This window comes from Malaclemys terrapin, chromosome 12, assembly GCF_027887155.1.
Source record: "Malaclemys terrapin pileata isolate rMalTer1 chromosome 12, rMalTer1.hap1, whole genome shotgun sequence".
NCBI classification, from domain to species: Eukaryota; Metazoa; Chordata; order Testudines; family Emydidae; genus Malaclemys; species Malaclemys terrapin.
The window spans coordinates 12753885-12781690 of NC_071516.1; the positions used below are offsets into that span (position 1 = coordinate 12753885).

At 40.4% G+C, this 27806-nt stretch overlaps 1 protein-coding gene across 1 annotated transcript in view; it reads left to right on the forward strand.

Annotated features, from left to right (window-relative positions):
• The first annotated feature begins 548 nt into the window (after nt 1-548).
• Nucleotides 549-27806, forward strand: part of BMP7 (bone morphogenetic protein 7) — a 51796-nt gene continuing 24538 nt past the window's right edge. The window contains exons 1-2 of the mRNA XM_054046226.1: nt 549-1339; nt 26993-27185. Coding sequence (XP_053902201.1) covers nt 919-1339; nt 26993-27185 — 614 coding nt within the window. The 5' untranslated portion in view covers nt 549-918. The remainder of the gene's footprint in view (nt 1340-26992; nt 27186-27806) is intronic.

The window sequence follows — 27806 nt, forward strand, 5'->3', positions numbered from 1 at the left end:
GGTTCAAAATCTTTTAAATATTATTAATTGTTAGTATTTTAAAGTTTCTCTATCATCCCATAGTCCCCCAGTCTTCCTTGACACTTCCTTACAACCCCCCCCCCCCTGCTCCCCATCTACCTGTGGAAAAATTGACCCTGGTCTCTCTGCCTATTATATTTACATCATTAAATTTTAAATGTATGCATTTATTGTTTTCCCCCTTCTGGACAGTGTTATTATTTATATATACAAATTCTCTCCAAGTATCTCCCCCTCCCTTCCCTGTACATAAACCACCCCTTCCCCCTTGGGTGTTTTCTCTTTAATCATGCTTACATTAATTTAACTACTTAGAAATGGCTCACCCTTTCTTCTAATCCAGCAGCTTCCATAAACATCCTGAAAAGCAACCTGATCAGATGTTTCTGCTCTAGGCAGTAACATGGATTTTCTTTTCTAAGCAGTTTGGAGAGAGAGGGAGGGACAAGGGGAGAGAGAGAGAGAGAGAGAGAGAGAGAGAGAGTGTGTTGAGTTTTGCTGCCTGCTCCTCCCACAAGATACAACCTCCTGCTGCCTGTGCTGTCTGCAAAGCAGCATTTCAAACGTACTTAGACTTAGCCTGTGAGAAGTGAAGAGAAAGAGGGAAAGAGATCAGACCCTAAAGGAAGAGGGTGGAAAGTAACACTCAGGATTTATCTTTTCCATTTATCTCTTTCCTATCATATGGATTTTACAAACTACACAACCTCCCCCAGAGCCAGACTTTGATCATGAGAGCGCTGAAGCTGGATCTCCCCTGTCTACCCAAGTGATCAGAACTTTGAGGGGCAGGCACCAGCTGTCTTTAATGGTAAAGTATTTATTCCTGCTCCCCAGCCCACTGGATCTCTTTATCTCCCCTCCACAGGGAGCTGCGTGAAGGAGGAGAGGAGAGAGATGCATGTGGTGTGGCTCAGGCAGCCTGCCTCCTGGCTGCTGGTCCTGTGGGCTGCTGCTCCCTTCTGCATCCTGGCTGATTTCACCTTGGACAATGAGGTGCACTCGAGTTTCATCCACAGGAGGCTGCGAAGCCAGGAGCGCCGGGAGATTCAGCGGGAGATCCTCTCCATCCTGGGTTTGCCCCACCGGCCCCGGCCCCATCTGCACGGCAAGCAGAACTCTGCCCCCATGTTCATGCTGGATCTCTACAATGCCATGTCGGTGGAGGAGGAGACGGCAGGAGCCGCAGGGGAGGAGGGAGAGGGATTCTCCTACCCTTACAAGCCCATCTTCAGCACCCAAGGGCCACCCCTGGCCAGCCTACAGGACAGCAACTTCCTCACCGAGGCAGACATGGTTATGAGCTTCGTGAATCTGGGTGAGTCTCTAACCTCCGTCCCGGGGAGCTCTGGGATGAGACTTTTTTTTGTTGTTGTTGTTGCGGGGGAGGGTGTGCCTGAGATTGGGATTAGTGCCTGGGGGCGAGATGGGGCAGATCTCTCCTGTGGGCAAAGGGAGGACAAGAATCTGATGGCCCAAGCGTCTCTGTAGGGCCAAGTGTCTCTAATGGTGGGCACAGGTGGCAGGTGGCTCCGGTGGCAGGGCAGGGAAAAGAAGTAGCCCGAGGAAAAACTACTTTTTTATGTGATACGTAAATGGCAGTAATATTGAAATTCAGCTGGGCAGGGCTCAGGCCCTAGTTCACATCATTAGGATCTTTACAAGCTCATGTATTGTGTTGAATCAGCTCTCACCCCACGTGCCGAATTCTTCCTCCTACCCCTGCCACTGGTTATTTTGCCTGTCCCAGAGGTGGGGTTCTCCGGTGCGGGTCTTTACAAGAATCACGAGCGGCTCTGGCCTGCATAGTGAACCTCCAAGGAAGATGGGAAACCAGCACAAGACCACGAGCTGCCGCGTAGTTCACAGCCCTGGGCTTGGAGTCATGTAAACGATCACAATGGCACTCGAGCGGCTGTAAATGGATGGAGTCCAGTGGAGCAGGGAAGACAGCATTAACTAAACGGAAAGGGCCAAGCTGCTGAGAGTCTGTTTTCTCCATTGGCTGAGAGGGATTCCGTGGTAAATCCTTCTTTACTCCTGCGGCTCCTTCTATTGACCGCAGTTCTAGGCAGCTAATTTGCCTTCTTTCACAAGCACATGTCTGTGGATGGGTTTATGCAAATGACGTGAAAGTTGTCACCTTTGAATGCAGCTCGCTAGGCCCCTAATTGGATGCCATGGTCCAAGCTGAGTTCTGTTTGTCTGCTGTAGAGTGTAGGGCCTTTTGGACTAACTGGTCAGGATTTGAGTAAAAGGCTGTCATGGCCAGCATTCTATTTTAAATATATAATTATAGGTCGGAGTTTGCTGTATCCAGTTTTAGCACTCATTATGTGTGGCTCTGAAACCACCAAATGTACAGATTGGGTGCCTACAATTTCAAGACCAAATCTGAACCGTAGTTTCAAAACAGGATCAACTCAAACGTTGCCTTAATGAGATGCAAGAGGGATACACCTGATGCATAAAAATAATAAACTGGTACAGATTGCAAGCACCCTTATCTTTAATACTGTAAAAAAATCCATCATTGTCTAGAACTTAAGGGTTGGCACTATGGTTCACACCATGGCCACCTAGAACTTCCTGGTGGCAACAGAAACTGAACCATAATCCTTCTCCTGGCACTTAACCTAAAGGAGACTCACTAGTAGCAGTATAAGCTCTATGCCACACAGTTGAATAGTTATGATTATATACAGTTACCATTCCATTGCAATCTTGGTGATACCTGAAGATGGAGTATTCTATGCTAGACTTCCAGTTTCCATGAGTCACACATCCATATTAAATACCATGAGCCTCACAGGAGGGCTCTATGAGCTACATTTGGCCAGGGTCTACACTTTTCTGAAAGTGATAATAGGTTCCATTTAGAATTATAATGCTTGTCTAATCTCTTTCAGATATTTAAACCAATCATCAATAATACCTTCTAAAATCAAATATTTGAACATCCAAAATTACAGTTGGTGGTTAAATATTAGAGTTTAAAGATAAGAGATCATGTTAACACTGTGCTTGCTGGTACCTTAGTATTAAGTATAAAGTACAATCTAAGGCTGAGAATGCAGGGACACTCAATAAGCTCTAACAGAAAACAAAAGATGTTGAAATAATGAAACTAAAATTCACACTTTTCTTTTTATATTGTAAAAGGAGGATTTTGTGAAAGGGATAAATAATTAATATGAGTCAACTCCAGATAAAGAAACATTTATCTCCAGGGGAATAATTATATCCTTTATAAAAAGCAAAGTTATTTCCAATGTAGCTTTCATAAGTACAGCTCTAGGAACCCAGTCTCATACTCATTATGTAAGGAAAGATCATCTCTGAAGTCCATGGCAGTTTTGTATAAAACATATTAAGGTTCAGGCCCTAAAGTAGATTATATTGCACACAAACATTTTAGCCCAAAGTGTGATTATAGTGAAATTAGTCAACATATTATACAATATAGAACAATTTTTGGATAGCTCTTGTTCTATAGGAGTATCATGGAACACAGAGTGATTGCATATATGTAAACAGAAGTTACAAAATGTAACCCTAAGATTATTACACACTCCATCACAATTCTTGGCTTTTGTAGTTAGTTTAGAAAGCATTCAAGTATTCTTCAAGCAAAATGATCCATTATAGTTTTATTTAATTGCTGTCAGGATGGCCAGTCATTAGTCAGAAGGTAGGCAATAGTCAATGGTTTTATATAGACAGGTGGAATTATTACCAACAAGGCACTTTTGAGAGGTTTATCTGTACTGTTTTGTTCCCCTGTCAACAGTGCATGCCAGGACAAGTTTAAAAAGGACATAGATCTGCAATAGCTTTCTTCATCACTGTGCACACCTTTCATCCCATTATAGTCATCGTTCTTTCATCTGTATCGGACAAAGCCTGGCTTGTTTATGGACTTTTTAATGAATCAGACTAGCTCCTAACTCACATTTATAGTCAAACACAACACCTGCTCTAGTATGAACAGTTTTCTATGGCATACAGTGAAAATTAGATCTATTGTAGACTGTTTTTTTTTAAGCTTTCTACAATGATTCTATTTAAATCAGAGCTGAATTGCTAAATGCAGTCAGTATTCAACTGTGTCCTAGTTTTGTAAGAGATACTCTGTGGGCATTGTATCTCACAGGTAGGTTTTTATTACATTCGAAAGCCAGCACAATGAGGAAGTGTCACAGCATAATAAAATGTGCATCTTAGTAATGAGGGAAGTGAGAGTAAGTAGAGAAGTCATTACTAAATCTAAGCTTCAGTAAACAAGCTATGGTATTGCAGATCTGTGTGACTTCCAGAAGGTTAGTCTACTGGTATACTTTCTCTCTTTGAACATGTTTCTTCATCCATCTAGAAAGACAGTTTTTGTTGGGCTTAAAAGGCATTACATATGATAATAAATTACAAGATATGAAAGAGGAGATAAATTTATTGACTTCTGTGGAGTTAAATCAGGGCTGACTTTGCTCAAAGAGTTTACATTTGACCTTAGTGGTTAGGAATCAGAATACAGGTGCTTTATTTCAAGGGTAGCTTGAAACAAACTAAGTTTATATTGAGCAAGTAGCATTATTATAATAGCTTGATAATTAACTAGATATAGCACTAGATCCAGTTAACTCATGGGCCAGTTTCTGTTCTCAGTTACACCAGTACTGAGATGGATGAGGAATGGGGCTGTGTCAGGAATAGGCTTGGATGTAAACAAAAGCAGAATTAGGCCACATAGGTCTGAATACCTAATTCAAATAAATAATGACCAGGCTTATAAGGGTATTACTATAAATTTTATTCCTCTGGATTTCATTTAAAAGAAAAAGTGTTCTCTTGCACAACCTTAATTTTAAAATTCATAAACAGCAACTAACGAGAAAACATCCAGGTTGCAGAGAGCTTTTTTTCTAAAAAATAATTGGATTGTCTTTATGTTAATAGGCTTGACTTGGTAAATAGTTCTTCCTTGACTTTTTTTTTTTTTTTTTTTTTTTTTTAAAGACCCAGCATGAGTGATGTGCAATCAGTTAATTTGTCTCATAGCTGATTATAAAATGGATAAAATTGTTTAATCCTTGAAAAAATGAGTTTAAAAAAACCCAGAAAATTAGTCATTCTTGGAAGAAGCGTGTGAAAGTGGCTTTTGTTAATGTAAATCAAGAAGCTGAAGAGCCCCTAAGTTTCATTTTATTTCATACCATCTGGCTATCCTTTTTGTTGACAAGTGTTTGGCATAGAGAACCATCTCTTTGCCCTTTAATAACAGGCTTTAACACTGTAGGGTATTAGAAAAAGATTCTATAACAGTTAAAAAATTTCCTCTGGGGAATACTTTATAAAGTGAGCACGGGCTGCAGGCATTTGCAGCTGTAACCTGGCTTGTGTTAAAATTTGGAAGGGGCTGCCTTGCATTCCAGCTCACTACAGGCCTTCACTGGTGTACAGCCAAAGGTTAATATAGATGTCACACGGTTTTGCTTTAGAGAGTCTTAGATATAAGAGTACGTGTACAGCTGTGTTTTTAGTAACCCTTTCATAATCACTTCTTTTAAACCTCATTTTCCTGCTTATATAAATCAAAGATTTTCAAGGATATTTGACCTGGATTTGAACTTTTGATCTTCATGTATCTCCCACTTGAAACAAAGCAGATTATATCTTGGCCCTGAATGTCTGCTCATGATCAGATGATTTGGCCCATATATTAGGCCAAACCATCAGATTCCCCCCTCCCCTCCACCACTGCCCTCTAGTCCTGTTACAGTTCTCAAGCCTGAACAGATATGCCCTGTGATAGTTTCAGACAGTATGGATCCACCAATGCTTAGGTGGCGTGGAATTAGCTTATGGGGAAAAGTTTGTAGCAAACGACAAAAATAATGAAATATTGTGTCTGTGTAGCAAGGAGCTATCCAGTATTCTTGGAATGTACAGACCAATCCTACAGGAAAACACTGAATTTCATTCTCGCTTCCTTATCTGTAAAATGGGAAATGAGACTAGGAGTTAGTTACCTGCCTCACACAGGAGTTGCACAGACTGACTCATTATTTAAGGTACAGACTGTAGCTGACCCTGTGAAGGGGGTAGGAAATGGAACATGAAGGCCTCTCATTCCCTTGTACTTCTGTGCAGGACATAGTCCCAGTCCCAATCCTTGCTCTTCCAATGGCTACATTGGCAAGCAGGCCTGGATAGGACTGGAGGGCTGGTCCATTCTGTCTGCTTCTTGTCAAAGGATGTAACTTTGGCCACAGCGGCATACTCTCTTCATTGCTCCCAGGCATATTATCCCTGGAAGCTGAAGCCCTTAACAGGACCTGTAGTTTAAAACAGCCACAATGTAAGGTAAGGTAATTTGAAGAAAACAAGCCCTTAGGACCAGATCTTGCAATCCCACAGTGAGAGGTGTTTCCCCCCCACCCCACCCCCAAGTAACAACTACAGTGCCTCGCTTTATAGAAGTGGTAAACACTGTATTATTAACCATTGGTTTAGGACAGGGGTCGGCAACCTTTCAGAAGTGGTGTGCGGAGTCTTCATTTATTCACTCTAATTTAAGGTTTCGCGTGTCAGTCATACATTTTAACATTTTTAGAAGGTCTCTTTCTATAAGTCTATAATATCTAACTAAACTCTTGTTGTGTAAAGTAAATAAGGTTTTTAACCTGTTTAAGAAGCTTCATTTAAAATTAAATTAAAATGCAGAGCCCCCCGGACCGGTGGCCAGGACCCAGGCAGTGTGAGTGCCACTGAAAATCAGCCTGCGTGCCGCCGTTGGCGCGCGGGCCATAGGTTGCCTACCCCTGGTTTAGGATATGCTACCCCTCTCTTAAAACCCTCCCTTTTGCTTGGGTGAGAATTGTCTCTACCATTGTCTCTTCAGACTAAGTTTAACAGCCTGTTGGCATACATCATGAAAATCAATCTTTACGTTTTCTTTTGTAAGTAAGCTTGTGTACAGTTTGGAACACTTTTGTGGGTGGGGAAGGTTGCACGAGTGGTTGGAAACATTAATTAAAAAAAAAAAAAAGATTAACTATTAAAGCCTAGTCAGGGCTGTCGACAGGCTTCTTTTAAATAGGACATTGCTATGCTTTAGTTTAATACATTCTGGCAGTGTCACCGGGGTTAAGGCTAATACAAGGATGTGTGGATCCTGTCATGTTATTGTCAGGAGGAATGTGGGGATTAGGGTTAAAAGTGGCAGAGGGTGAGCGGTGCAGCTCTGTACACTTATTATAAAAGATTTAAGTCCCACTGGTAAAATCAATATATTAAATTGCAAGAGCCTCTGTTTTCAGTTAAGTTAAATCAAATATGTTGGTAGTGCTAATATGGTTTCTATCCTTGGACCAAGTGAAGAAATGCTAATATTTGTGTAGAAACTGCTAATATGTGGTTAAAATGTAACACATTTAGTTTTACATATCTAAGTTATTCTAAGTTGATGAATACCAGAGAAACACTGAGATGGTGGATGAAGTCATCTGAGTGACTGACTAAGTTAAGGAAATATTAATAGTGGCCAGATAGAGAGGTTACCTGATGATATACAGCACTAGGAGGAGATAGTATTTTTAATTCCCTTCCAAATACAGTCAACTTCTTCCAAGCCAGAGTCAAAATATTCAGTTAGATAAATATATATTTTTAAGTTATGAGTTGTAAAAAGTATCACTTTTTAAAATAAATTAGTGGCCTGTATGTTTAAAAGTTAGTTTCAGAACTAAGATTCTGATCTTGTAAACATCTGAAGTCAGTGGGACTACTCAATAGGACAACTCACATGGATAAAGTTAATGACAAGCATAAATGTTTATATGATTGGGGCCTAGGAGCAGATTTTTGGCTAGATCTTCAGCCATGTAAATTGGCGTAGCTCCATTGGATCTGCCCCCTTACTTTAGATTTACATTGGTGTAAATGAGTGTAACTACATTAAACTCACTCCAGATTTACACCAGGATAACTGAATTCTGAATCTGGTCAAGTGTCCCTATACAGAAATAATCAGCAAGCAGTATTTTATTTTCGGGCTTCAAATAGTTTTCTTTCCTAATCTTAGAAAGTAGTTGTTTAGAGAAAAGGTTTCCCTTACTGCAAATAATCAAAACACGAACCAGATCCTATTAGTCACTGCTTATCATGATTATTTGAATCCAGGTTGTTGAACTACCACTGAATTCCTGTCTTTGTAACAAGCAGAATTTAACAAATATTTTGTTTGACAAAAATGTGATATATCTTAATACAAGACATGTTTCATATGGAGAACCCTCAGTGATGAAAGATTACTGGTATCAAAATATCTGAACCTCAGCACAAATAAACAATATGGTGTAAAGATTGTAGAGCCAAATTATCTGTTGGCATAACTCCATTGAAGTCAATAGAGTTATGCCATCCGATTATCTGCCACCTAGATTTTTTTTGTATAAATATAAAAACAAGAGGCTTTATGATTTTGTCAATATCTTTCAAAAATAATACATATCATGACATATTTATGAAAATTCAGGTGCTTATTTTTGAAGTCCATACTCTCATGAATAGAGCTTCAGGACTATATTCAGGATGTGATGCTGATCTGACTTACATTGGTGTAAAAATCAGTGAAACTCCATTAATTTAAGTAGAGTTACTCCAGATTTGCACTGAAATCAGAATCAGGTCTGTTGGCTTCTACAAGAATTCCTGAGAGTAAGAATACAGAATTGGGCCCCAGAGTAACATTCTCATTCTTTTAAACATTTGTGTTAGCTACATGTTGAGTGCAGTGAAAATCCGTTAGAGATCCAGATTGAGTGGATTGAATTAATGGCAACTCTGAGACTACAAGTTTTAGTGTAATTGCTTTATTGTTTTGCAACCAAGATGCTTACAATCTAGTTCCTGTGCAAACATATTTAACGTGTGTTAATATGTCTCAAAACCAGACCCTCTCCGCAAAATTCTGCTTTTCATTAATTGACATCAGTAGCATGGTACAGTATTTCAAAGTGCTGGCCAAATATAAACTGTGTTTCTAATTTCCTTACTTTCCTGTGTTTGGAATGCCAATGTTAATTTGTTCCCATGGAAGAGTGAGAGCTGCCAACCACAGTTTTATATAAATGGCTTTACAGTGCAGAGCTGCCAAAATTAAATGATACTTAGGAATTTTCATGACATTTTGTACTGAGTGTGTGTGTGTGTGTGTGTGTGTGTGCGCGCGTGCGTGAGAGAGAGATGTATGGGTTGTTGAACAATAGCAACCGATCATTGGGAGAAATGTTTGAAGTGATTTATATTTTGTTTAGCTATCAGTTAACGTTCCTTCTCACTTAGGATCCAGTTTTTCTTTCTGTCAAATGTTATACAGCATATTACTTGTGCGCCAAAGATAACCCTTACATAGTGAACTTCGCTGATAGCTATCAAGAGTGATTTTGTGGATGCAATTATTCCCAGCATGCTTTTATTTATTGGCAGCTTAAAACTGACATTTTTGTTATCTGATCATTATGATACAGATTCTGTCACCTGTACTTGCAATAATAATACCTTACTCCTTGAGTAGCCCCATTTATTTCTCTGAGACTAGCCAGTGAGGTACTGCTCAGCATGAATAAGGATGACAGAATTTGGCTGTATATTTATATTGTCAATTTGATTAAAAATACCAAGAAATATAGGAGTACATAAACCAAATTATTTTCTTTAAAAAAAAATTAAATCAGAGGTACTCATATTTACTTTAACAACATGTGTTGTCTCTTACACAAAAGAGAGACATAATTTTGATTAAATGCATCTATTTTATTTTAAATTTAACATGATAAAAACAGAGGGGTTTTTTTCCTTTCCAGGAAGGTATTCGAGAAGTACAAACTGTCCATGTTTCAGTACACTTCTGTTAATGAGTGCTATGTTTTTGAATCTCACAAATTTCCCATTTTATTGGAACAGGTGCAGTGTTTTACCATCTGTGCCAGTGTTGCATTATACCAACAAAGTGTTGTTTTGGTTCAGTGGATTTAAAAGTCTCCTGAGAATAAAGAAATGAAAGAGAAAGAATTTAGAAAGTGCCTAGTGAAGGAAAGGCACTTCAAGTAATGTGCTTTGTCACTCAAGTCTTCTCATAAATTACCTTCAACTATTTCCAAACTGTCTGAAAAATTTATCCATAGAGTATTAAGTTTCTGTTGCATCTCTGAGGTCACATGTTATTTTTTACCATCTTTATCTTCCTGGAACTGCTTCCAAGTTAGATTCTTTTGTTGTCATGTTGAATTAAATTTTATGCTGAGTAAAAACTCTGCCTTATTTTGAAAATAGAAGAGCTGTGAATTTTCAGTGTTCAGATTTTGAGTTTTGCTGATTCTGCCCTTTTAAAGATGATACAAATATTCCTCAAAGTTTGTAAAAGCTCATTTTGCAATTAGATCAACAAGCTCATACTTAGCTTATGGCTAAAACAACAACCACCACCACCCTTTTCTAGGTTCATCTTGAAAGTGTTTAGTCAGTGTGTCTGGAAAGGCTTACAGTTAAAGTGCCTGAAGGGTGGGGATGAGATATTTCAGCATGCAGCCAGTACTATCAGGTCCACCTGGCCTGGGAAACTATGCAGGCTTTGTAGTAGAGAAAATCCTTTTACTTATATCTTCATGGGAAGCTCTTAAAAACCATACACTGCCATCCTCTGTTTTTAAAATTAGCATGATCCTCATTTGACTATGTTCCTAATGAGGGAACAACTTCACATAGACCAAGCCAATTATCATTCCAGGGGTTGTTTTAAAAAAAAAAAAATGTTGTCTGCCCATGCATGATTGCTTTCAAGTAGGAAAAAAGTTTCCTTTCTTTAGCCTTGGTCTTAATAGATTTTTAAATCAGATTCTGCTCTGAATTACACCTCCATGCAACCCTGTCAATGTAATCAGGCCAAGATCCTCAGTTAAACTGGAATAGCTCCATTGAAGGCAATGGAGTCAAAACAGTTGACAACAGCTGAGGATCTGGCACAGCACCTTCATCATGTTTGATGGGGTTGTAAATCAGGGTATGATTTAACTCCATGAATGCAGCCATTGGGCTAAATTCTGCCTCCAGTTATCGCATCTTCTTGGAGTCAGTGGGATTGTGCACATCCTAACATTTTACCAACTTGTGGTCTCTACAGCTCAGTGGCAGTGAAGTAAATAAATAAAGGACCTGGAAGAAAGTACCAAAAATACTTGTAAAATAACACAGCATCAATATTTGTGAGTAGTAATTTAAGTTAAGAGGTAAATTTATTTTACTTGGGGCCTAATTCATGCCTGAAACTCCAATTGACAATGGGAGCTTTGCTTCCAAGTAGGGATGCAAGATCTGGTCTATCATTTTAATAGCACTATATAAGAGCTAAAAATTATAAATAATGAGTTCTGTTTCTTACCACTTATTAGGATTTGAATGATTATTTTAACATGTTTTTTTTTCTTAGCATATGTCTATTATCTATACAATCCCAAATGGCAAATATTCATAACTAGCACGAATTGATCACCCGTAACCATTATGCTGGCATGCAGGAAGCTAACAAAACAAAACAAAAAAAACCCCAACCAGTTTTCAAGAAGTTTAAAACTAATTGCTGGTACCATTCAAAAGACTCTGAACATTTCAGTCTTGCTACTTTTATTTATTTATTTATTTATTACTATGCAATAATTATAACTCTATGGGGACTCTCTAGAGATTAATAAAGAATACTGTCCATCACTTTTCCTGAACCTTGTGTGGTGCTATAAACATTCTGCTGGGTTTAAGTTCCCCTTTCTGAACATAGACTTAAAAATTCAGCAATTGTTAAGAGAACGGAGGGTTTTTGTTGTTGTTTTAAGAAAAAATGTAACGTTAGCCTCACAGTCTGTTAGCTACATGAAGCAATAAATGTTTATTTGAAACCGGGAAAATCCAGGGCTGCTGGTGGTTGGTTGTTTCCTTCTAGAGGAAACAATAAACGTGCCCACTTGTATTTTAACTGCTTTACCACTAGGCCCCCTAATGACACAAATATACTTGCACTAAGCTTCAGTAAGGAATAGCTGAAAATAATCACTATTGATCTCACCATCCTTGACAGTGGAAAGAGAAGCTTTTGACTAAACAGCCATTTAATTCTAGGACAGGGTCACTAGAAGATCAAGATTTTTCCATACTTGGGCCCAAGTGGAATCTCTTATCCTACATGGTGAAACAGTCTGCCTACTGAGACAGGTGAAAAAGGGATGCTAATCACACATACGGTCAGATCCTGTTCCCATTTAAGTGAAGGGGATTTTGGTAACTGACTACAATTACTCTTTCAACACAGTAGCATGCATTATAATAAAAACTGCAGGAATTTTAGACTACATGACCCACAGAAACCAATCAATGATTGTGCCACATTAAGGCCAACCCAAGGAATGAAGAATCAGGCATGTATTAAAGAATCCAGAATCAAAAATACTCCAGCAGGCCCAAATCTCTTTTAGGTATCAGTAGCCTTTGTTTTGCTGATAAATCCATTTCACTATAAATGATGTAGTATACATGACTGCATTATTTAAGTCAGTGTGTCCAAAGTTTTTGTGATTTCCCCCCCACCCCCTTTCTGTAGTGATAATTGGCAGTTAAAGTCCTAAGGCAAAGTAGTACAGCACTTGAATGTGACATATTGGCAATAGACCAAGCTGGAGGAGAATGCTTTGTGTTCTGGTCCTATGAGGGACACTTAACTCCCCTTGTGCATAAATCCCATGGCCTTATTCGTGCACTGTTTTGAATAATGCAACACAATAGAGTGTGAATTATGTTGCATTCATACATTCATTTCATTCATTCATTCACTCATATCAAATTGACTTGGGGAAACTAGAGTACTACAGCAGCTAATCTCATACAAAAGTACTGCAATCAAAAAAAAATTATCTGAAAAAAATTGCTATTTGTTAAGGATTGACTCCAGGAGACCACTTTGGTCGAATGTTAGTGAGAGCCTCTATCTCCTATATTATGTTAAACTGCTAGCAAATATGTCTCTCCCTATTCCCAGATGACCTTAGTAATGGAGAGTAGGCCAAAAAAAATCTGAACTCTAAAGGACACATGGCCTAAAAGTATTTCTGAAGTAAAACCCCCAAAATGGCCCTGAGCGTGGGAAACCACCATCATTCCATACACAATGCCCCAGAAGACTTATGCATATGTTTGTATTCTTAATTCACCCATCTCAAAATTCCTGAGCGCATATACTAAATAGCACATAATTCATTGCTCTTTGTCAATGAAAATAATTAATCTTTATTTTAGCTTCCCCTCCCACAAAGGAATAAGTTGTATGAATATGCCCAGGTACCATCTCAGGCAAAAGTCTGAGAGAATACATGGGTCTTAGACTGAATAGTGAAGATCTGCTGACTCTTCAGCTCCCAAACTTTCAAATCCAGAAAGCTGTGAGCAGGAGCAGCCCAGTTGATCTGAATTGGCTTGGTGGCACACAAGAAGAGTGGGGTCTCAAAATAAAATGTGAAATGGGTCACTGAGCACTACTTGCAGTAGTGAAAGAGGCTGACCCCTCTGGCTGGAATAACTAAGATGAAATTCTGCTCTCAAAACAGCATTTTTAAGATCTTTTGTGCATAATGCATCACGGTATCCAGTATTCTACATTTGATCCCAACAGAGAAATCGCAGAGAAATATGCAGTAGAACTCCACAGTATGGGTCCAAAAGAAGATCTTTACTCTTACTGAGCTTTCACCTCCAGGGTAGCTATACCTTTCCCCTGAATAGTTTGCAATCCCCCTGGCACAGCAAGGACTGTAATCTTCCAGAGACTGCTTGACCTAGAAAGGTGCAGATATTTGTTGCTGCACAGAGAGGCTCAAAAGGTCTAATCTATTACTGTATCATAGCATAACTCAGAATGTATACATTCCAAGCTGTAAATTCTATTGATTACAATCAAGGGCTGAGATTCACATCAGTCACATATCTGATCTCTCCTGCTTATTTTGTAATGTCACGGGAACTACATTCTCAATAACACAGGAATTTGGGATCCAAACTAGGAAACCTGTATGATTTAAAACCTGGCAAACTGATTCTTGGATTTTTTTTTTTTTTTTTTTTTTTTTTGTATAACCATAACCCATCAAAAGGTCCCAATCCTGCAAATCCTCAGTGCTTGGATGCCCTCTGTGCTCCTCCCAAAAGGTTTGTGGGGTTGGGCCCAAGATTTAGTATAATGTTGGGTATACTCCAATTGCAATGACAATAAAACATTTAAGGAGGAATTAGATCTGTGTTATTTATCTGGGCAGGTGTTCGGAAGATGAAAGGAAAACATACGAAAATGAAATTAAACATTTCAACATAAAGAGGTCTATTTCCACACAATTCTCCAATACAGTACTTAGTCAATATCAGTGCAGAAATGGGCATATTCCATTGACAGAAATGAGGCATATGAAGGTTCCATCAACTCTCTTTTAAGGCTTGCCAATAGATATACAAAATATATATGTGTGCTTTTAAAAGACTTTTATTTTGAACTCATGATGTGAATCTATGGTATTAAAGAAAGCAGAACAATCCTTTATTTAGCTGCACCTGCACCTTAATGCCTAATGAGTTTAGTCTGATGGAATCCAGACCTCAGGAAGGATTATAAATTCTCATTTGATTTCATTTACTTCTAAAATACCTTAAACCAGCTGTACCAGTCCAGAATCCAGTCCTCCTTTCTATACCAGTTTTGCAAATGTTTTTGCTTGCTGTACTAGGTAACTTTATGCTATATAATAATATACACATAGTAATAAGGAACAGAAGGCTGTTTGAAAAAAAATAATCTACTTCTAGTGGAAAGATAATTAGAGGTATATGAGCTTGAAAACCACTACCTTGTGAGTAAAGTTTTTTGTTTTTTTTTAATTTCTTCATGCTCAGCAAGAAGAAGGGAAAAGAAATTAAAAAATCATAGGTCTGAAAACAATGTTCTCTCCGGTTGGTCCAATAGTAAAATACAGAAGGGAGAGATGGTCCCAAGGCATAGTGTTCTTTCAAGTGTAATGATCCCAAGTTGCCATGAGTTTATGTTTTAGTATTTGTCAGTAGCAAAATATCTAATAGTTGCAAACTTTAGTGGCTAGAAGCTTTATACACTCTAATGGAGAATGACCACTTTCCTTACGTGGCAAATGGTACATTCAAACAGGTCATTCTCTTTTGTATACTGTAAACACAGCAGTAAACTTGAGCAGCACCTTCGCAAAGACTGCTAGGTCAGGCTAGTTAGCTTGAACAATATCTAACCATCCAATGAATTTGCAACTTTTGGACTTTGTCCCAACTTAGCTATTACAACAGGGCAACGCAGCTTAATGACATTCCATCAGCCAGGCAATGAACACATTGCAGAGAATCGTGATCGCATTGCAATGCTTGGGTTTCTGACGGTATAGCAAGGGGAGTGGTCCCAGCGATCCCTCAGGTCATTCCAGCTACTGAAGGTGAGTGGTTGAAAAGTACACTTGCCCTCCTGAAAATTTTGGAACCTTGTGGCACAGGCATCTTGACTCCACATGTGTGAATGGGCAGAAGCTCCTCTTGAAGGATTCCAGTTAGTAACCTTCATTTTCATGGGACTTGATTTCAGGATTTCATAAACCTTCCAGAAATTTCAGTGCCATATTTTCATAATTCCTACTGTCTCCCTGGTTTGTTAAAGGGGGAACAATTTAATGAATTAGCATACACTCAGGAGCAGAGGTGCTTCATATATAAGTTGAAGATCTTGAGTTCAGGTCCCAGCTTGAGGCACTCTTCAACTGTACAAACTCCTACACCATTTTCTTTCCTCTGCCATCCTAATGTTAATGTTCAAAAACTCCTGGGTAACATGTGGGATGACAGGATGTGGTGGTTTCCAGTATCATGTGATCTCATCACTTCCTGTTGCCGCAGCAGTTCTAGGAAGCCAGGTGGTTCAACACCATTCTTATGAAATCAGACAGGTAAGACTAGGTTTGCCATTTCAAGCCTAATGGGTGAATATGAGAAAGGGCACAAACGCTTTGTTTTAATATCAGTCTCCAGTCTATGCATCCTTGTTTGCTGGAGTTCAACTCCATTTGGGAAGAATTTGCTGCTGCTCTAGACATAATTAAACCCATCTTCCCTCAGCCCTCCCTTTTCGTACATGTACAATGACACCATTGTTCAGAGTCCTGCAGCACATATGCTGACATTAAAGTGTTTAATCTTGTAGTACAGTATTCCATTATTTCTTGGACATCTGTACATAATAGAAATAGTCTGTTTTAAGGGATTTGTTGACAAAGAAATGGCTAATGCTGATGCATGTGCAGACTGAAAACATCTTTCCCAATTCCATCCGGCAGTAGGGAGGTTGCTTCTTTCCAGTCCTGAAGCCTAGTACAGATGTGATATGCACCATTGCCATTAGCAATCTTGAATTTATAACAAGGAGTCAGTGTTTTGGAAGACTTTTGGAAGCTCCCCGCTTGGTTGTCAGCTAGGTGATGTTATTGGCAACACTATTTTTATGATGAAAAGTTGAAAAAATGAAGTTATGGTTAAGGGCAAAACATTAACTCCAGAGGTTTGTTTCCCTGTAGCACAAATACTGAACTTCATGAGTTCACAGCAATAAGTACTAAGTACTTCTCAACCTCCTGTTTCTAAATGGTGACTCTTGGGGCTGGAAATCAGGACTTGGGGGAAAGGGTCTGTTTGTTCCAATCTTATTTTATGCTATTGAGTTACACCAGTAAGTGAGAGCTGAATCAGGCCCCTGGTTTCTATGCTCATCTGTGCCACTGATTTACTGTACGATTTCAGATAAGTCACTTACCCTCTCTGTACCTCACTTTATCCATCTGTATAATGGATGTAACAATAACGACTTTCCTCGAAGGGGTATTATGATGCTTAATTGTTGCAATACATTTTGAGATTCTAAGATGAGAGCACAAATTATTAGTCTTAAAATGGTTCCATTCCATAGAGTAATTGGGTACTGGCAAATGATGAGCTCAGCACACACCCTTCTGCAAAGGGCAGTATTGCACTGTCCCGGAGGGAGCATCAGGAGAGAACATGCCTCAGGAGTCACAATCACTTTCTGTGACTGGTCAGTTTGCACAGGGGTTATTCTCTTCATTAAGATGGTGCTCTGCTGTAGTGCTGGCCACCCTAGCCCAGGGGTTAATGCAGAAGGGGCACATGACAGCACTCCTCCTACTTCTTTTTAGGTGCTATGCTCTCCCAGAAGGTGCAGGCACTACTGTTATGATCTGCCCTGTGCATGCTGCTCAAGGAGAAAGGGAGGCTCCTTGTGGAAACCCTCTCTCCTTGCTCACTCATGCAAGGGCAAATCAGAGCCAGGCCCTGGAAAAAGGAGCTGAGGACTGATTTGACAGCATCCTCCAAATACTGTATTAGCACGGTTATAAAAAAGAGAGACATTTCACATCAATTATTCACAATCTAGGGCATTTTATCTACTCAGTTTCCAGAATTCCCAATGTAGGGTATTTCTTTAACTGCTGTTCCAGCTCCCTAATCTCAGTATGTTAATCTTTTAGCCAAGAGGACTGAATGAATTAAAACCAATCACAGATCCAAATTCTTGCCACTGTAAATTTACCACAACAGCCCTGTAATTCTTGCTGTAAAGCTCCGTGTAGAGGGAACCATGTGCCTTTAGTAGACTGTGGCTTGGAATATGATGATTGCAATCCCCTTTATACTCTCTCTTCTGCTTAGATGAATATAGGGACTGATTCAGCACTCCTTGCTCAGCCAAGATTCCCATTGGCTTCATTGGAAGTTTTGGGTATGCAAAGAATAACGAATCTGGCCCACAGTTTGCTTTCTTCAACCTTAGATCTCACTAACTTAAAGAGAAGGGGCCAACATTTTTAAAAGTGACTAGTGATTTTGGGTGCCCAGGTTGAGATACTTTAAAAGGATTCTGATTTCCAGAAAGAACACCCAACTTCTAAAAATCAGGCCCCGTGAAGGTCTCAAGTTGAGCATTCGGAAACTGAGGCACCCAAACCAATCACTTTTGAAAATGCAAGCCTCTGATCTTTTTTTAAAATGAACTTAATGCAAGAAAGATTCTGCTAAGTTCACAGTATTTTGTTGATTAGATTTTTTTGATATTAAAATTTTGGAAGTGTGCAAAAAATTGTGCATGCAAAAATCAAATAGATGTATTGATGTATGCAAAATTATCTGATTGCATGTGCAGTTAGCTAGTTTGTGCCCTCAGTCACCCTAAATGCTTGCACAGATAAGGCAGGCAAATATGTACCAAAATGGTCTGAAAATCTTAGCTATAGTGATCACCTAAGAAACAATTTCTATTTCTCATAGATCTAAAAGAAAAAATTTCTCCTTCCCATTTCAATCTATACTACTTCTGTCAGCGGAGTCAACAGCCATAGGCATAACATGGTATATGAAAAGATATTAAGCAAGATGTTTGATGCCAAGATGTGGCAGATTTTTTCATTGGCCTTTGTCTGAATCCCTGGTGGGTTTCACAGGCAACTGGGTTGACGACTTTGGAGCTGAGACTATTACATGTCTTATAAGCTGCTGGTGGGGTGGTGGTGTCTTTTGGAATCTATTTTCCTTTGACTTATCTTTCAGCCTCAGGAATTCAGGACCTTTAATCTATTTGAGATTAAAGTCCTTCACAAATCCCTCATGGCCTTTTTTGGGATAAAAGAAGTTACAGGCATTCTACTGCACATTCCTTTTGCCACTTTTTTTTTTTTTAAACTTTGTGAATCGGAAACAAGCAACACTCTAATTTTTCCATATAATAGAAAGTCATCATTATATTTAGAGATCAGTAAGAGTTTAGAGACTTTAATAAAATGCCTTATACAAAAATAATAAACAAATTTTCTAGCGATAATTTTGTCATGTATGTTTAAATATTCAAAATATTTTCCAAATGCACCATGAAAACATTCCAGGAAGATTAAAGTATGGATTTACCAACCCATGCAAAAAATCTGCTCACCCATTCTTTACCACTATTACTAATAATAATTATAATAATACCTAGCTCTGACATAACACTTTACATTGATGATTATGATAAACTCATACATTTTACTTGTGCATAAAAATTACTTTCCTTAGGTGAGCAGAATTTAGCAGTGCTGAATTAGGGTCTGATTCAAAGCTATGGAAGTTAATGGAAAGACTCCAGTTGGCTCCAATGGGCTTGGAATCAGACCCTTAATGCCTTTGAATGCCTTTTTTTTTTTTAAGTTCATATGAATTGTTGCAAAATTATTCCTCTGATTCATGGTACCTTTGACTTACATATTGAACTTGTCAACACTACAGTTGAAATAGTGCTATCCTGTTTGTCCTAGCAGGGTTTTAGCACAGTTTCCTTCTGCTAAATAACTTATATGCTATGGCTGTGTCCACACTTAAAACTCTGGCCTACTTGACATCAGGTATCAAGCATGGATCCCCATCGTCCGTATAATCAAACAAGTTGTCCTGCTGATGTCAGAGTCAACAGAGTTCAGTTTCCATTGTAACAAAGCATGATTGGGTATAACAGGGTGACCGTGCTTTGTGACAACTAGTTTTGAGCATGGTTGGCTCTGTCTATATGAGTGGGACAGTCATTTTTCACATGGGTGAATGAGGTCAAAGGGAGCAGTGTTTTGAAACATGAAGTCAAACACGGCAGATTTTTAAGTGTTCATACCACGTAGAAGGATTGAATCTATAGCACCGTTGTAAGAAAAAAAAAAATCTCTCTACACACTAATCAAGAAAACTGTGCTCAATCTCTGCTAACATGTTTGTTAATGCTGAGGTGAAGAAAGGAGTGAAGTCTGCTATTTTCTCCTCTTAACTTAGGACATGATCCTGCAAACATGTATCAGACTTGCTCTTTTCTTCTCCTCATGTAATTGGGCCATTGTATGTCCTCTTGAACACAGAAAAAAAATGGCTTCCAATGAGAGAGAGCAGTGCATGAGCTAAATAGCTTCTCTGACCTTGTTGAGAGACAGAGCTATAGAGGGGGTACAACTTTGAAAGTTTTATATAGATAATTAATAAAACAAATGTTGATGTCTTGTTTATCCCTTCCCTGCCTTCAATTCTGACATTATTATAGCTGATGATGTTCTTGTGAGCTGCTTGAGTTACAGCATAGGCTCTAGTTCTAATGATTTTCAAGACAGTAAACACTAAAATCGGATCAGAATCAAAATAGAGGGAAAAAAAGATATAATGGTAATTACAATGGTGTGATTTTTAACTGTGATTTCAAAGGAGCCTAAAAGAGTTAGGCACTCAGTTCCTTTGGAATTCAGTGGGAATTGGTATGCTTAATCCCAGCCTTAATGTCCTATAGCTAGAAAACCTCTAGGCCTGGAAACAAGTTAAGATTCCTAGCTTTCCAATGAGGTACATTTTATCCTAGACACTGGGAGATATCAGACATTAAAATGTGGCCATTGGTTTCTCAGTCTAGATCTGCTCATTTAGCTTGAGGTGTTACACCTAGAGTTCTGAATGTTTGATCAGGGTTATTTTCAAGCTCTGTTAAAATGAATGTATTTTGGTGTTACGAGTGTTATGTCTAAAGCGGGGGTGGGCAAACTACGTCGCGGGGGCCGCATCCGGCCCTTCAGAGGTTTTAATGCGGCCCTCGAGCTCCTGCCGGGGAGCAGGGTCTGGGGCTTGCCCTGCCCTGGCGCTCCAGCCAATGAGCAGAGTTGGGGGCTTGCCCCGCTCCATGCATGCCATGGCTCCCGGAAGCAGCAGCATGTCCCCCTTCCAGCTCCTATGTGGAGGGGCAGCCAGGGGCTCCCCACGCTGCCCCCGCAGCTCCCATTGGCTGCTGCTTGTAGGAGTTGCTTGAGGTAAGCGCCACCTGAAGTCTGCACCCCAGGCCCCCTCCCACGCCCCAAACCCCTGCCCTAGCCCTGATCCTTGTCCTGCCCTCCGAACCCCTCGGTCCCAGCCCAGAGCACCCTCCTGCACCCCAGAGTCCGCATCCCCAGCTGGAGCCCACACCTCAACCCTCTTCCGCACCCTGAATTCCTCATTTATGGTCCCACCCTAAAAGAGCTCGCACCCCCAGCCGGAGCCCTCATCCCTCCCGCACGCCAACCCCCAATTTCGTGAACATTCATGGCCCTCCATACAATTTCCATACCCAGATGTGGCCTCGGGCTAAAAAGTTTGCCCACCCCTGGTCTCAAGGAATAAATTTAGGACTGTGGCAAAACACTTAGAAATAATATGAATCTGTCAAACAGATTGTGCAGATTTCAATTGCCATGGATTCTTTAGTATTCCTATCTTCAGTATTCCCATACATTTGGATCAGGTGCTCAGTCACCATTACGACTGAACAGAACTATCCAGTGTGTTTTCTTTTAACTGTTCACTATCATTTCATGTTATGCCACATTGCCTTACCTTGCATCACTGCAATGCAGCAACATAGCAGGTCTGAAGGAACATAAATCATCAAGACTTCACAGAGAACACAGGCCCTTTCTATACTGGCTAGTCAGGCAAGCTTTTATTCAAATTGTTGATAGAAAATGAGGCCAGATTTTCAAACATACTAGATTTACTTCTGTGTTTCCAACCAAGGCCCGACTAGGAGCATCATTTGCTATGGGACAAGGGGGGAGGGGGGAGAGTTTCTGGCCACCCCCCAACTTTTCATATGCTCCACTTTTTATCCCCAGACATTGCAGAATAGAACATAATCACAATATCGATTGATATGCGGACACAACTTTGCCACTCCCCGTCACCCTCAATTTTTTCTGAAATTATGCCCCTGGGACCCCCATATTTACCTGCTACTATGACAACTCGGCCTGCTGCTCTGTTCTGCTCCCCCCCGCCCCAAACACTTAAAAACTTGTGTCCTGCTCCTTCTGTCATGACCCACTGCTCATTGCTGCTAGGATTTCATCTGTTCCTCAGCATCTCCTTTCCCACTCAGACAAAGGCACATGTCAAAGGAGTAAAGAATTGCTAGAAGCTCATCACCTAATGTTGCTGCCATGAACTTGCAACATGTGTATTCTTGAAGTAATTACAAGACAGGCACATGGGGTTCTTATTAGCCCACCCGTTCAACTGACTGTGGATGAGTGGATTTTGAGCCCTACATTTAACCAACTCTCTCACTTGCACACACATTTTACATAAACTGAGTATACGTACATGCAAATGGAGAGAGAGTTGCATTTATATATGCAGTTACCTGAATGTAATGAATAATTTTGTGCACAATTTTGCCAAGCTTACTGTGCACTTAACTTGTTTTAAAATCTGGTCCCAAACGTATGTAATGGCAAGTCATACTGGATGTTTTTCTTTTTTAAAGGCAGATAGTTACTAGGATACATTCTCCCATTTACTTTTATGTGTGTTGTGTCCTCTTCTTATTTTATGTCCTCTATTTGACCCAGAGCAGGTGCAGCAAGGAGCGTGGCAATGCCAGCTTCCTCTCATACTGCCCTGCCAATGTGTCGTGGCAGTTCCATCATCTGCGTCTCTGCTGAGGTTTCCAACAAGGGGGCCAACAGTTACGATTGGGCACTTGTCCATTAGGAAGTGGACTGAGAGCATCAGCTAAACAGCGGTTGGATAGTAATGATTTTCACTCACAACTGACCTCGGATGAATGTGAACTCTAAATCTGTAGGGGAAAGCCTGTATTTCATTCATTATATATCCCACAAATTTCCATAGACACGGTAGGCCACCATGACTTCCAAGAGAGTCACTGAAATATATAATGGCTCATGAACCCCTTTGATTAAATCCCCTCAGAATGACTCAGAGGTTCTCATGATGGTCTGTTGTGTCAGCAGGGATCACTGACATTTTTATGGGCCTAAAAGAGAAACTACAGTCACATTCAGAGAGCTATCACAATTCTATTGTCTCACTGTAACAGTGAACACCTTTCAAATAGAATCAGATTATTTTTTCTTTCTTATTGAAAATACCTCCAGCTAACACTTCTCAGGCAATTAATCAGAAACAGCCATATTGCAGTATTGTCAAAGGTCTAACTAACACCCACCAAAAATAGGAAATTCAAAACTCTCCTGCTCACCTCATGCTGTTGTGCTTAAGGTATTGCTGGGGTCTAACAAACAGTGCCTGCTCTTCTATACTGTACCATATGTGCACAAATATCAAAGCACAGCAGCATGAATTAAGGATAGGATTTCAGCCTTCATTATGAAGTATCTTGCTCTTATGAGAACAAGGTCAAACCCTTAGAATTATTTTAGCATAGATTTTGGTGTTTAATTATGTAATAAGATTTACTGCAGTCATCTAACAGATGTTGATTCAGGGTCAGTGTTTCTCATAAATTAGTTCTGAAAGGATTTGTTACTTCTGGGTCAGCAAATACATCCAGAGTGCAAAGGAAAAGAGGGAAAACAAACACTGAGTTGAAGGGTTTCTTGGGATTCTTTCTTCAGTTACATATCCACATATTTTCATGGTTTTAATGACTATATAGCCATAGGAATGTTTCTCTTAACACTAGAGATGGCTCAAACCAAAACCCTATATCCAAACATCCCCAAAGTCTGGGAAAGTTCATAGTTTGGGGATCTTAACTTCATGACTCTGGGCCATTGATTTTTCATAGTAGTGGGATGTAATTATCATACGACTCAACAATGGAGCTTACTGAAATGCGTGCTTTAGTTGCAGTCATAAGAATTTTCCTTTTCATATGTACCCAGTGGGTCAGGCATCAAACAGCAATTTTTGCATCCAAATGTAGGGTACGAGATGTCCGAGGCTTTGAATAGCTGTGTGCCTCAAACATTCAGGACAAGCTTGCTCTGGGCAGAGAAAGTAAGTAGCCCGCTGCTCACTGTGTGAGAGATCACTCTGACCCCCAAACCCAATTCACAGAGGATAGTTGTTTGTTATAGCCCCTAGCTACAGATCCTGGCTCTTTAGCTCAAGTTGTAGAGGCCAATGCTTTCGGATCCAGACTCTCCAATTCACTCTCTGAAGTGTTGGCTAAGATGGTGACCATCACACATGTATATTCAAAAGGTGCATATGTGAGATGTATAGCACTCATACTTAAAAACACCTATTGCCTCTTCCTTTGAAAATTCATCCATAAGTGTTTTTGGAAGTAGGTATATCTGTAAATCCTGCTGTTGGAACTCTCTGAAAGACATCCTACCACCAGTGAGGTTATCCAGAAATATAATTAAAAACACCCAATATAATATCAGTGACTCAATAGTGGTGGGTACAGGATTCATTCTGTTCTAACATCTCTCTCTCTCTCTCACACTCCTTTTTTTTTTTTAACTCCCTTATAATTTATGCACAGATAAATTCCTTTGGGGCTCAAATGATACTCTGCCAGTTTAACAGTGAACTTTATTTTGCTGGGAATAGTTTCGAGGAAACCAGACAAGGCATTTTTAATAATCTTGTACTTAGCACTCATGTGGCACTTTTCATCTTCAAAGAGTTTTAGATCGTTAATGAATTCTCACACCACACCCCGTGTTCAGATATAGGGAGACTAAGTGACCTATATAAGGCTACATTGGGCGTCAGCAGCAGAGATAGGATTAGAATGAGTGGTTTTGGAGCAATAACTGTGTTCATTCAATGCACGCTTAGAATGCCCAACATGCTAAAGCATTTACTAAAATTGATTGCCTCTGTCTTGGAGAGGTTAGCGGGAGTGAGGGGTAGATACATAAAAGCCTGCATTAAGATGAATCCCAATTATTACTGTCAACTGTAATGGTGCGGCCCTTTAAGGCTACCATACAGCCGTAAATTGAGAACCACAAAATAGTTAGTAGATATAACGTATGAGTTGAAGAGGAATGTAAAGCCAACTGTAAAATAGTATTGGACCCACTTCTGTGGATGTGGTTGGATTTACTAGTTGATTCCACAAGACTATCCACAGTCCATTCCACTGCAAAGGAGTGCCTCACTGGTGCTTCATCAGTAACTGTAATATTATTAAACATATGTACAATATAGCAGTGTAAATTTAAATAGCACTTTATACACTGATGAATGGATCTCTCACTTTGGTGTAAATCAGGAATAATTCAGTTGAAGTCAATAGATTTACATCAGTGTAAAAACTGCTGTCAGGAAAGAATCTGGCCCATTAAAAAAAAGACCATCATTGCTAAGAAAATCTTAAAGTTAAATTACCTGAGTTGTGCGTTTAGAAGCAATGAGGTCTAGTGGACAGAGCACTGGACTAATACCTAGGAGACCCTGGTTCTAATCTCAGCTCTCCCACTGACATGCTCTGTGAGCTTTGGCAAGTGACTTCATCTCCTTGTGCCTGTTTCATAGAATATCAGGGTTGGACGGGACCTCAGGAGATCATCTAATCCAATCCCTTGCTCAAAACAGGACCAATCCCCAGACAGATTTTTGCCCCAGATCCCTAAATGGCCCCCTCAAAGATTGAACTCCCAACCATGGGTTTAGCAGGCCAATGCTCAAACCACTGAGCTATCCCTCCCCCTTTCCCCAACCTTTGGCTGTCTTGTCTATTTAGATGTAAGTTCTTCAGAATACGGAGTGCCTCTTACCCTGTTTGAAGTGGAGCCCTTCTCTCACTCAGAACCTCTAGACATCACCATACTACAAATAATAAATATTTGCCATTACTATTGCTGTATCAGACACAGTGTACATTGTAAGGGATTAGCAGCTGTGGTCCTATGTACGATGTACCAAGCTGGACCTAAGTTCTGCAGAAAGGATCCTGCTTTTATTCTCTAGTGGCGAGTTCTTCAGCAGCCCCAAGTACAGTAAAAGAAAAGAAAAGAAAAAAGACTTTTAGTGCATGAATTGTGAAAATTAATGATAAAATAGGCACACTGCACACATTTTGAAATTAAATTCACTTTATGCTGCCCTCACATATTCAGTCTGCAATGTGCCACACATTACAAACCCCTAATTGCAATGTAAGAGCGGCTGCAAGGAAGCTAGAAGTTTTGACAGTGAAGTAGTGCGAAATGGGGCATTTGACATCCAGGATGGCTGGGAGGTAATTTGCATTACTGGCACTCCAGAGGCAGAGGTTTTACCACAGGGAAGGGGCCAGGACTCCTCTTTTCCTCCCCTTTGCTGGCCGAGATTGAGGTGACTTAAAAGACTTGTTGGGGGGAGAAGCCTGAAATCTTTACACTTCAGAGTTAACACCCTGATGAAGAATTTGATGCTTTACACATCTCAAAGCTATTGTCACAGGGTGTCAATTTGCAGACTTAAGAAGGCACTCACATTGAAGGGTTTTTGTCACAGCCTTTAAGGGCTAGAATTGATTACAAATGAAAGCTTAAGACATTGTGGAACAGAATTCAGTAACTTCATTGATTCCATAACAAATTCTACTGGCACAGAACATTGGGTACTAGCAGGAGAAAGGTTGTAAGAACTGGAACATCTTCTGCTGGGATTTCTAGAAGTACTCAGTTCTGGTCTGACTCTGTTCCCATTGTTTCAACAGTCAGTGCTTCTGAAAAATCCCACCCTTCACTTTTAGATCCTTCACACTGCAGCTTGTACATTGGTAGTGGCAAATGCCCAGAAAGAGTTATCAAGCAGCGCTCTGCCAAAAATCATTACAAGACAAGAGTCAGCATCACTCAATGCACTGCCTGATGACAACTGTTTCAGAGACAATGCAATCACTAGTTTCATATTGCACGTGTACTAAAACTAGTAAGAAATTTAACAGCAGAATGCAGTGAGGGAGTCAAATATTCATGCCGTCCTCTGATGGGGCTACTTGCAAGCTACTTGATAGAGAAACTAAACAAAAGCTGGTGGCTAATAGGCTGTTTTTCTGTTTCAGTGGAGCATGACAGAGAGTTCCATCATCAACGCTATCACCATCGGGAGTTCAGGTTTGATCTCTCCAGAATCCCAGAGGGGGAAGCAGTGACTGCTGCCGAGTTCAGGATATATAAGGATTACATCCGAGAACGGTTTGATAATGAAACATTCCAGATAAGTGTCTACCAGGTACTGCAGGAGCACCCAGGAAGGTGAGTGACTGGAAAAGAGCATACTGAGTATATTGTATAACTGTCAGTGAAAATACAGGGCTAGGTTCTACTGCTCCTAGTTAATATAGGGTTGCCAACTTTCTAATTGTACAAAACCGAACACCTTGCCCCTCCCTCTGCCCCACCCCTTCCCCAAGGCCTTGCCCCCCCACTCACTGCAGCCCACCTCCTTCCATCGCTCACTCTCCCCCACCCTCACTCATTTTCACTGGGCAGAGCCAGGGGACTGGAGTGTGGGAAGGGGTAAGGGCTCCAGCCGGGGGTGTGGGCTCCGGGATGAGGCCAGAAATGAGGGGCTCAGGGTGCAGGAGAGGGCTCATGGCTGGGGTTGAAAGTTCGGGTGTGGGAGGGGGTGAGGGGTCTGGGAGGGAATTAGGGTGCGGGAGGGGGTTCCAACCTGGGGTAGGGGGTTCGGGGTACGGGTTTAGACTGGGCGGCGCTTACCTCAGGTGGCTCCTGGTTGGTGGCACAGCAGGCCTAAGGCAGGATCCCTGCCTGCCCTGGCTCTGCACTGCTCCTGGAAGCTGCCAGCATGTCCAGCCCCGTGGCTAGAGGCAAGGCCAGGCGGCTCTATGCGGTGCTTGCTGCCTGCGCCCCGCC